Source organism: Heterocephalus glaber, unplaced genomic scaffold, assembly GCF_053883595.1.
Source record: "Heterocephalus glaber isolate CG9 unplaced genomic scaffold, H.glaber_assembly_v1.0 deba00000943, whole genome shotgun sequence".
NCBI lineage: Eukaryota > Metazoa > Chordata > Mammalia > Rodentia > Bathyergidae > Heterocephalus > Heterocephalus glaber.
Window position 1 is genome coordinate 11,919,950 of NW_028258175.1, and position 11,585 is coordinate 11,931,534.

The 11,585-nt window shown below is 50.7% G+C and overlaps 1 protein-coding gene and 1 pseudogene across 9 annotated transcripts in view; one reads left to right on the plus strand and one right to left on the minus strand.

Annotated features, from left to right (window-relative positions):
- Vps35l (VPS35 endosomal protein sorting factor like) overlaps positions 1–9,967 on the minus strand; it is a 122,722-nt gene extending 112,755 nt beyond the window's left edge. For 4 of the 9 annotated variants that reach the window (XR_015450404.1, XR_015450403.1, XM_087208929.1 and 1 more), the window contains exons 1-3: positions 8,804–9,218; positions 4,284–4,383; positions 1,458–1,625 (exon numbers count right to left, since the gene is read on the minus strand). Coding sequence is in view for 7 of the 9 variants with exons in the window: in XM_087208929.1 (XP_087065055.1) it covers positions 1,458–1,625; positions 4,284–4,383; positions 8,804–9,033 (498 nt within the window). In the remaining 2 variants the exon portion in view is untranslated. Of the gene's footprint in view, positions 1–1,457; positions 1,626–4,283; positions 4,384–8,803; positions 9,220–9,752 lie in introns of those variants that run through there. The other 5 variants (XM_087208928.1, XM_087208926.1, XM_087208925.1 and 2 more) reach the window with 5 other exon arrangements.
- Positions 9,965–11,058, plus strand: LOC110344178 (uncharacterized; annotated as a pseudogene).
- The last annotated feature ends 527 nt before the right edge of the window (positions 11,059–11,585 follow it).

Genomic DNA, 11,585 nt, shown 5'->3' on the forward strand with positions numbered 1-11,585 from the left:
AAAAGAAATTTATATTCATGAGCAGCTTCTTGATAATTAATTCTCTGAATTTTAACACGGAAACCTTACAAGTCTTGTATCACAATTTCCTATAGCACTTTAATGTTTTCCTTAAGGGACTGTAATCTGATGAATCTGATCTGCTAAGTCAATGGCTTTCTGTACATCACTGTAGTCAAGGACCCCCTAAGAGGCAGTACAGGCCGCCGGATGGGCAGTCATGCATGCACCACTGGTGGTTCAGCCAGCAGGAATGACCGAATTTAAACCACAGCTTCCCAGCAGCAAGGGTACGCATTGCAGCCCTGTCGTGAATGTGTTAGAAAACAAGTAAACGAGATCCTGCATGGTATGAAGGTTGAGAGCGCCGACTCTAAAGCTCAAGTGGCTGGGACTGAATCTCCACTCAGTGGGGACTCCACCTACCTGTCCCTCCAAGCATGAGGGCTGTAATTTCTCTCACAGGGTAGCACAAGAATCCAACAGGAAATGTATTCCGAAAGACTCCTACCCCAAAGTAAGCTGATGGATTCTTTTTTATTACTATTATTTTTTGGTACTGGGGATCAAACTCGGGACCTTGCACTTGTGAGGCAGGCAGCGGAACCAATGAACTAAATCCTCAGCCCATTCTAACTTTTATTGTTATTTTTGTTAGTGTTTACATAGGAGTAGAAATGGAACTGTCAGAAGTCACTGTCCTAAACATCTATGGGAACGCTTGGCTCTGGAAGCAAATCCAGCGTCCTGACAGCACGGATGACCTCAGGGTGGAGGATGTAATGCAGGGAGTGGGGTTACAGGCCTGCATCTGCAGCGTGTAACTACATCAAAAGTAAGCAAATGCCTATGCAATTATTTAAAAAGAATGAATTATAAAAAAGAAATTAGGGGGCCGGGGATTTAGCTCAGTGCTTTCACTGCCTGCTGCGCAAGCACAAGGACCCGAGTTCTATCCCTGGTACCAAAAAAAAAAACAAAAAATGAAATTAGGGTTGGGAGTGGAGCTCAGTGGTACAACACCTGCCTAGCATAGGCAAGGCCCTGCATTCCATCCCTAGCACAGCAAAAAAAGTTTTTAAAAAGAATAAATTTTAGGGTCGGGGATTTACCTCAATGGTTCTGCTTCCTGCCTCGTAAGCTCGAGGTACCGAGTTCGATCCCCGGTATAAAAAAAAAAAAAGAATAAATTTTAACATGCCCCCCCTTCAAAAAAAAAAAAAAGAATAAGAAAAAGGAAAGAGAGTTCCCATATCTCAAGCAGCCTCTTGCTGCCCAACACTTTCCACTTTAAGCAGAACCCCGTGGATGTCTGGGTGACCTGAATTGTTGGAACCAGACGGCCCGGGTGGTGACCAGAATGCTGTTCACTGCACAAGCTCAGCAGCAGCGAGGTGCAGAAATCCAGCCACCCTGAACCCAACCCCGAGTGGCTGACAGGCCCTGGAGCACTTTACCGTGGCTACTGCCATAGCTGCGGGGTCAGCAGTGGCTGCAAACATGGAAAGCGGGTCAGTTCCATCGAGGACACTGCTCAGCGGGTCTGCCACAGAGCTGGAAGAGGACGACGACGTGGAAGAGGTGCTTCCTTTCCGGCTTACTTTCTTTGTCTTTGATTCTGTGACCTGTGGGGAGAATGTGTGGCAGTACAGCAGAGGTCTCCTATGCCTTCCCCAGTGGGACAGCCAGCCAGGTCCCGTCCTTCCCTTATGGAAGCTGGACCAGCCTTTCGCTTGTAGCAGAGGCTTATCAATCTGCGGGGGATGCTTATTTTTGGTGACAAGTTGACAAGACTCAGAACCACAGCTGTCAAGGAAAAGAAGGCAGGAAGTTAGGGTTAGCAAGGCTGTTGGGCAGAGGAGGCACCAGAACCTTGGGTTTCCGGGAAAGGAAATTAACCCAGAACACAACCCACTCTAAACAGAAAAGCAAAGCTTTCACTTAACAAACCAGAAACTATCAACTTACCTTCTACCTGCAGATCACTAGCCAGGAATGGCCAACCCTCTACCTGGCAGATTTCCATTCTAACCAATCAAATATTTTCTTGGTCTGGTTTCCAAGAATAGCTCATAACAGTTTTCCCATCATGTGTCCTCGCTGGACCCTGAACCTAGTTCGGTCTGCAGCTGCTGCTCAGCTGAATCACTGAAGGCTCCAACAAACTCACTAAGATGTTAACGCATCTAAGTTCATCTTTTAACAGATGGAAGAAGTAGGGGGGTATGATTTAGGTGACAATAACGATACATGTGCATCTCATTTGGTCTGTGGCCCCGGGAATTCTTGGGTGACAGGAGCATCTCCTGCCCTAAGGAGAAGACTCTCGTGGTCATCAGGAAGACCAAGCCATGATGAGTCGCTGGGAACTTCTGGCCTCCCCATCCTCCAGGGTGGGGAGAGTCGACTGCAGGACTGGAAAAGCCCTTGTGAAGATTCCTAAAAGCCAGGCTTTGGAAGCTGCTGGGCTGGTGAACAGGACACAGCGAGGAAAGGCAGGGGGCGCTAGAGGGCAGGGGAGCTTCCCCACACCTCACCGAGTGCCCTACCCTGTGTAATGTCCTTTACAACAAACTGGGAAACTTCTACAAAGCGCTTCCCTGAGGGCTGTGAACTGTCCTGGAAAAGGAACTGAACCCCAGTACACAGCAGCAGGTCAGAGGCACGGGCCACAACCCGCCTGGAGTCTGAGAAGCCAGGGGTCATGGGGCTGAGCCTCAGGCTGGGGGTCGGATGCAACCTGCAGGCAAAGTGTCAGAATTAAGTGAACTAGGGGACCCCTGGCTGGGGTCGGTCTGGGGGTCACACAAGTGCTGCGTGTGGTCTGTGAGCCGAAAGGACAACACCGGGAGGCCGGGCTCTAAGCGTCAGAACTGAACTGAAGGACACCCAGGAGTCAGGAGGTTCAAGGGTCGCTGAGGGTGCAGGCAAAGCCCACAGCTGGGAGCAGAAGTGTTGAGAGCTTAGAAACCAAACTGACCTCTTCCTTTTCAGTGACAGAAATCCTTGGGTTCCGTCCAGCCAAGACCAGCCACCCTCAACATGTGTTAGTGTGGGGTTTTTATTTATTTTTATTTTTTTGCAGTATTAGGGATTGAACCTAGGGCCATCACACTGAGCTACATCCCCCACCCTTTAAAAAAATTTTAACTTTTGGCCAGGGATTTAGCTCAGTGGTTCCACTGCCTGCTTTGCAAGCTCCAGGTCCCGAGTTCGATCCCTGGTACCAAAAAAAAAAAATTTTAACTTCTGAAACAGGGACTCATTTATGTTGCTGAACTGCCCAGGCTGCGCTCAAACGGGAACCTTCCTCCCTCAGCCTCCCAGAGCGCTAGGGTTACAGGCGTGTGCCACCGTGCCTGGTTAGCAGCAGTATTCCTGGGTCTCTGTATCCAAGGTTCCACAAACATATGCAATACAACAACTGTGCTTGTACTGAACATGTAGACCCCTTTTCTCATCGTTATTCCCTAAATAATACAGTATGGGACCGGGGATTTAGCTCAGTGGTTCCACTGCCTGTCTCGAAAGCACAAGGTCCCAAGTTCAATCCCCGGTACCCCAAAAATAAATAAATAAATGAAAAATAATACAGTATGACCACTACTGAGAGCCATGTGCGTTGCATCCGGTATAAGCGATCCAGAGGTGACACGGTGCACAGGAGGACGTGCACAGGATGTGGCATTTGTAGGAGGGATGAGAGCACCGCGGAGTCAGCATCACAGAGGCCTAAGGACTCCACAGCGCTCCTGGAACCAAGCTTCCATGATTCCCAGGGACAAGGGACAACTGTCCTTGCTAATAACAATGCTAACCCAGCAGACAGGGGCCAGGCAGGGCTCTGGCCTGCTTTTGTTTTTTGTTTTTGAGACACAGCATCTAAGATGCTACTCAGAACGGTGCCCTCCTCTGGTAACTAAAGTGATCCTTCATATTCCAAGTAAAAAAATGAAGAAGCATGATAGACTCTGCTGACACGTCCACGTCAGGAACGGTCACTCCTCCCCAGGATGACCTCATTATTAAGAGAAGAGAAGGGGAAGCGCAAGGACCAGAGTTCGATTCCTGGTACCCTCTCCCCCCCCCAAAAAAAAGAGAAGGGAAGGGGGTGACAACAGTGATGGTAAACTGAAAGAGGACCACAGCAAGCTGCTGGGCAGAAATCTGCAATACCAGTTGCCACTGGCACAACAGAAAAGAGCTAAGGATGCGGCTGTCGTTCCTCAGGAAAGACCCAGGCTGTGTCCGGCCACAGCTCTGGACACCCACAGTGGACTCACCGTGATGGGCTTCAGGGGGTGGTAGTCCCCGAACTCCAGCGGCGCGGCCTCCAGCCGGCACGACAAAAGCTCAGCCTTGTAGTTCCTGTGCCTGGAGTGCCTGCAACAGACAGCAAACAGATGTGGGGCAGGTGACCAGGGCCCAAAACACGCAAGGCCTCCGCCCGGGCGTCGCTGAGGGTCAAGAGTTTAGAGTAGAACCACACTGCTCCCAAGACCGAGAAACACTGTGTTTTACAAGAATTTATTCTGATCTGTTTGAGGTATCAGGCCAGGCCCAGAACCCAGGGATTCGGGAAGCTGACTCCAGCTGCTCCCCCAGGGCCCTTGCTGGTTCTTGGCATGGGACAGGAGTCCAGGCCAGCAGAGAGTGGCTGTAGAGAGGCAGGGCAGCCACAGTGCTTGGAGGAAATCTCATGGCGCTGGACGGACACACACACCAGGTTTCAAGGCAGCCAGGGGCCGGCTATGTGGCACCTGCCCGAAATGCCCGCAACCCCTGCACTCTGGGAGGCTGAGGCAGGAGCACTGCAGGTTCAGCGCCAGCCTGGGCAACTTAAAAGAACCTGCCTCAAAAAAGTGCATTTTTTTTTATAATGATATAGTTAAGTTTATTGAATTCACAGAAATAATTTCTCAGATCTATGTTGTATAATGAAATGCTAGATTGACCTATGGGGGAAATCCTTACATCGATAGGGAAAAAAATGCATTTGTCAACAGGGGAGGGGCAGGGCATGTAGCCTGGTGCAAAAGGTACTAAGTTCAACTCCCAATACTGAAAGAAAAAAAGACAGCCAGAGCTTGAAGGAAGAGCTGCGGAAGAGGAAAGAACACAGAGAAAAGGCAAGGCAGGCCTGCCTGCAAAGGAGTGAGCAAGAAGCCAAGGGAGATGAAGGGCAGAGAGAGCTGGTCATCAGCTCAGGGGGCTCAGCGAGGGGAAGGATTCCTGAGATGGAAAATCGAGGGAGGAAGTGGCCAGATGCAGGCTGGAGAGGAAGGCGGGAAGGCACAGTGAAGAATCTCGAACACATGGGGGCTCAGAGCAAAGGCCCCACACACAGACTGGGAAGCCCGAAGTGGGGGAGAGAAAGTCGGGCAGAAGCAGCATCTGAAGGGGAAGCGGCGGAAATGTTCCCCAAAAGCTCCTCCCCTGGTACCTGGTCACGCAGCTTCCCTTCCAGTGAGGTGAGTGTGGCCAGCACTGCTCCTGATGTCTGCTCTTGGCAACTTCCCACCCTCTGACCACCACCTGGCCCTTGGCTGTCCATTCTGCTTAACCTCACTGTATCTGCAGTGGGGCTCAATCTCTCTCCCCCACTGCAAAACTCCAGGGTTCTAGTCTACCTAAATGCAGCCTGCTTGATGTTATTTTGTTTTCTTGAAGTACTGGAGATAGAAGCTCAGGCTTTTGTCCTGCGCTATAGCTCCCGCCTTTTTTTAATTTTCATTTAGAGACAGGGTCTTACTAAATTGCCCAGCCTGGGCTTGAACTTGAGATCCTTCTGTCCCAGCCTCCCTGGGTGTGGGGATTATAGGTATGCTGCCTGGTAGTTTTTAAACAAACAGCATGAATAGTTTTTTCTTTAACAAAGGACATGGGTATTTCCTATTTGTAAAACATCCCATTCCAGAAAATAAAGCTCTTCTGGGCATGTGGGACAAGCCCGGTTCCCACTGTATGGAAAAAAAGATTCAAAATCACAGGAACTGTCTTGTCCTCCAAGTCCCTGGAATTCACTCCCTGCCCCATTCAGACTCACAATTTCATTAACACCTCTGAAATACTAGCCCCCCAAATCTAACTGTGCCCTGCAACTGATCAGCTTTACCCAATATCTCCCACCAACCCAGAGCTGCAGCAATTAATTTCTGCCCCTTTCTAAGTAAATTTGGCTTTGAGCATAGAGCAGGAGGGGAGAGCCTGCTTCACAGCCCACTTCTGCTTTTCTTAAGGGAAAATGCCTAACATACTGCCTACTCCTTCCAGATCATCTTTCCGAGGTACACACCGTCTTCACCTTGCAAAGCACCGCAAAGGAAAGCACCTGTGCAATGTTCGTCCAGCCCCTTTTCCAACTGAGGGTGCTATCAGCCAATCCCTGACTCCTACAACAAATAAAAGCCAGGTGTGTGGCACACCCCTGTAATCCCAGCACTTGGGGGGAGGCCTGCTTGGGCTACACAGTAAGTTCAAAGACCAACCTGGGCTACATAGTGAGAACCTGATTCAAAAAATAAATTTAAAAGAAGTCAAACCCCGAGGGACAGACACATTTGAATAATAGACATCAACAGTCAAGATGGAGCTTCAAACATCAAATTACACTTCTCTTTCAAATCACTCTTTATTAGTTGTAAAGAAAATAGAACTTTGAAAGGCTAATAGAATGAGTAGGAAATTTAATCTGATCTGAAATTCAGTTGCAAACACATCATATCATAATCATAAATCAACAGCTGAAACAATTTGCTACATCAGAATAGTCCATGTGCAACAATCGCATAACAGTAACAGTTATTACACACTTAATACGCACCAGACCCACTCCCTCTTTTCTCTCACTTGGCCCTGCGGGGTGGGTACCACGACTGCACCCACTTTTCAGATGGAAAAGCAGGGACTGGTACTCTTGGTAACTTGTCAAAGTTAAGAGCAAGTAACAGGGACAGATTCAATAATTCTGTAGATTATAAATCATCTTAAGAACTTTAAAAACGAAGCAACTGATCCCCGGTACCAAAAAAAAAAAGAAAAAAGAAAGAAAAACTAAGCAACTGTCTACTTTTCTTAAAAAGATCAAGCTCTAGAATGAGTGTTTTAAAAGTTGGGAATTTTGGGGGGACTGCTTTATTAAAAAAAAAAGCTACAGAAAACGTTTTCACTGTCTGAATGCCCATGGGCAATCACAGTATTTTGATTTTCTACCACTTCTCTCATTATTTCCTCAAATCTTTTCCCCGGTTCTCAGCATTTTCCATGTCAGAGAGACTTAAACGCTGTCCTGTAGAAAGCCCTGGGTCTTTGGGAAGGCGAAACGGCGCCCTCTAGCGGGCATTCTCTCCAAAAGCCTGACTTTGTTTCTCAGCCTATACAGCTGACAGCTGATAAAAATCCCTCACAACCTTCTGCAGCAAGGCAGCGGCTCCTTTGCTCCTTTGCAGCTGCCACTGAAAAAAGGCTATCGTTTCACACCTCCACTGCTGGCTGGGTCTAGCCCTGGACTACTTGTGTGGCCCCCACACATCAGAAAGCAAGGTGGTTTAAATACACATCACTTTTTTTGTTTCGTTGGTACCAGGGATCGAACTCGGGACCTTGAGGTTGCGAGGCAGGTGGTGGAACCACTGAGCTAAATCCCCGGCCCCTTAAATACTGACAACTCGATTTAGAATTATTTGCTTTTGGTAATACAGATACAGAAGATTGGATTTACCAAAGTACTTTCCTTATACCATAAATACCTAAATCCACTACATGCTCCGTGCTGGGTATTTTAATTCTCAAGTGTTTTTCTTAGTTACTGATCACATAATCTGACCACAAATCTTTCATCCCACAATCATATTATTCCCACTCCCCCCAACTTTGCAAGTTATGTAGAAATTGACTGCAAAGGGTGGTACTTTCACATGCGTTATTCCAAGGGACTAAGCAGGAAATGGGATTGCGGTCTACGGCAATGGGGGCGAACCTACAGCAAGTGTGTTGTTTTTAAGACAAAAGATGTTAATGTACAAGTCGTTTTTTCTAAACTAAATCCTCAGTATTCAGTTTTAACTGCAGAGTTGGCACTTTTCAATAAATAAGTGAGTTTGGAGTTACAATCACTACAGGATATCTGCTATCTTGAGCCAGGCCAACATGCATCAAGAGGTAACAAAATGTGGGTAAAATAAGGCACTCTGGGGGAGACCCATGACAATGTACCGGGGCTCTGGGGGCCCTGCAACCACAGATAGCCACAATTTAGAAAGGAGGCCCAGCTAACAATGACTACAATCCTAGGCTCTGGCTTCCAAACCTCAGCTCACCTGGGGCCTGCATGCCTTAAACGCTTATCTCTCGTGAAATGCTTTTCCCTAAGTGAAAATGGAGTCCTGAGATACACAGTGCCTGGCACAAAACAGGGGCTTGAGGAGCATAAGTCTAAGGACAGAAACACTTCTCCTGGGACTCCTTGGTTTCCTCAACCTTCAGAGATATCAGCCAGCACCTACAAACACCGTCCTAGGCACAGGAAAGACAAGGATAGCTAAGAGCAACAAGTTAGTGGCGAACTGACACTCGGACATGCCAGCCTGAGAAATACTCAAAGCCCAGCCACATTAGGAACTATGGAAACCCTTGACCCCAGGGTTACAGCATCTCTGTGATTTAAACTTAAAATACTGAAGGTAAGAAAGTACTGAGATGCAGAAAAAAGACAGCATCTCCCTGGATTCTCCCATTACAAATTCCAGATGAGTTCAGGGAAACCAGCCATTGCTCAGGATCTGGGCATTTCCGTCCTACTAACCCCAGATAGGTGCAGGTTCTGCCTTTGATGAAGCCAGCACGACCAGGTCTCAGGGCGCAGCGACGCCCAGCGGTTTCCAGTGTTGATTTAGTGTCTAGGGCTCTCCGAAGAGTCAGCAAGTGAAGCGGGCGAGGGTGGGAGGAGACTGTTATAAAGCATGAAACCAGAAGGCTGTGCCAGGTGTTCTTAAGGTCTAGGGCTGTGCACTCTTCCACTTGCTCACCCGTCATACAAGGGAAGCTACTTCACACCATTGCAAGAGAAACGTCAGGAGATGAGCTCCCTTTTCTGCGATGCACGGAGGTCTCAGATCCCAGAGAATCCCACCATCACGATCCCAACTTGCTTGAGTTCGAACACCTCGTATCATCCACTGGAAACTGGTACGAGGGTCCCGTACCTCCTGCCTACTTCAGCCACTCGAGCCCAGGAGGCCTGTCCCCCTGGCACACGCCATTCCTTCCGATTTGCTTAACTCCTACGCCTCCTGTAAGACCCAGTTTAAGACGCCTCCTCCCTGAAGCCGTCCGCAGCCCCAAGTGACCTGATTGCTCCCGCCTCTGGCCTAGTCGGACCTCCTCTCGATGGCCCTCTCCTTCCCTATACCATTCCGTGAGCTGAAGAGCTCAGGGAAACAGCAGCCCGAGTCATCCAGATGCAGCAGCGCCCCGGGGACCTACGCCAACTCCTCCCAGGAAAGCGAAAGGCTGGGAACGGGTCTTGCTTAGGAGATGAGTGGGGAGCGGGAAGGAGGACCGAGAACGGGACTGCCCCGGACTGGCTTCAGGCTGGACAGCGGGAGCCACAGGGGAGTCTGTGGTCCGAAAAACTCCGGACGGGGTGGGAGGCGCTAAACCTCATCAGGCAAGACAGTCTACAATCGTAGAGACAGACCCCGAGACAGCTAAAGGCAGCCCTCCCCAAAGCCCACCGACCCTCTCTCGCTTACCAGGGGAAGACCGCCATCTTCCCAGTCACATGACCGCCGGTGCTGGGCCGCCAGCCCCTTTTCTCCTCCCTCTCCCCGCCCCTCCCCGCCTTCGCCCGCCCCCGATTGTGAAGGCAGCCTCCGCCCCCCAGAGTCCAGGACGCCTTCAGTTGGCGCCATACTGTGGCAGCTCCCCGCTTCGCAGTTTCCGAACTCGGACATCCCCCGACGCCATGATGGTGAAGGGCAGCTCCCTGCTTCGCAGTTCCCGAACTCGGTCAACCGCTGGCGCCATGATGAAGGGCAGCTCTCCGCCCCGCGGTGCCCAAACTCAGTCATTTTCCTGCGCCATGATGGGGAAGGGCAGCTCCCCACCCGGCCGAGTCCAGGTGACGCCTTCCGCCGGCGCCACGATTTTGAATGGCAGGGCCCCACCCCGCAGTCCCCCGATGGCGCCATAATTGTGCAGGGCAGCTCTCCGCTCTGCCGAGCCAGTGCGACCCGATCAGTAGACGCCAAGCGTCTGAAGGGCAACTCTTCGCCCCGCCGTCCCCAGCCGGCACCCTCCGTAGGCGCCACGATTCTGAAGAGCAGTTCTCCGCCCCGTAAAACTTGGACCCCCATCCTTCGCAAGCGCCATGATGGTGAAGGGCAGCTCTTCACTTCGCCAAGCTCAAGCGACGCCTTCTGTCGGCCCCAAGATGGTAAAAGTCATCTTTCCGCCCCTTCCAGCCCAGGCGACGCCTTCTGCTGGCGCCACCATTAGGAAGGGCAACTCTCTGCCTCGCGGTGCCCGGACCCGGTCTTCCGCCAGGGCCATGATTGTCAAGGGCAGCTCTCCGCACCGCAGAGCCCAGGCGACGCCTTCGGCCGGCGTCACAGTTGTGAACGACAGTTTCCCCCCCTCAAATCCCAGGCAACGTTTCTCGCCGGCCACAAACTCGTGAACGACAGAGGTCTTTTCAGTAGTCTCCGCACAGCGCCTTTCGCTGGCGCCATGATGATGAAGGGCAGCTATTCGCCCCCTGAAGCCGAGGCGATCCCCTTGGACGCCTTGTTTGTGGAGGGCAAGCGTCAGCTCGGCGGTTGCCGCGCAGTGCCTTCGCCCTGCACCATGACTGAGGGCCAGCCCTCCGCCCCTTAGGGAGGAGGTGACGTATTGCACGCACGCCATGTTTGTGAAGGGCAGGAGTCTCCTCCCCGGTATCTGCGCAGCTCCCTTCCTCGCCGCCGTGCTTCGAGGGGCAGTTGACGGTTCTATGGGGTCGAATCGTCACGGCGCGGGGCAGCTGCCTCTCCTCCGCCCTCCGGGGACGGAAGAGAAAGCGTTCTTGTCCTCGGGTATATTCCTATTCCACCAAAGCTTCCGCGTCTTGTGTACAAGACAGGTAATGCTAGCAGCCCTCAAGCAGGCTGGGAAATGTGCGGGAAGGGTGGATGAGGGGAAGCAAACCTATGATTTGGGCGGCAGTGCCATCAGTCCTTAAGAAACGAGCATGGAGGGCCACTGAGAAACACCAGTGAGGGGAGGCCGCCAAATGTGCGGGAAGGTAGTACCAAGTTTTAAATTTAAATTTATTTTTAACATATACAGAAAAGGATAGACGTGATTTTTCCCTTCTGAACAGCTGATTGAACAAGGATTTCACTGCGGCTTACCCCAAGGCCACTGGGGTTTTGTTTGTTGCTTTGCTGTACTGGACATTGAACCCAGGGCCTTTGCACTGAGCTGTAACATCCCCAGCCTTTTTTGAAATGTTGGGACAGGGTCTTGCTAAAGTGGCTAAATTGCCCCTGCTGGGCTCCAACTTGCCATCCTCCTGCTTCAGCCTCCCCAGAGTGCTGGGATTACAA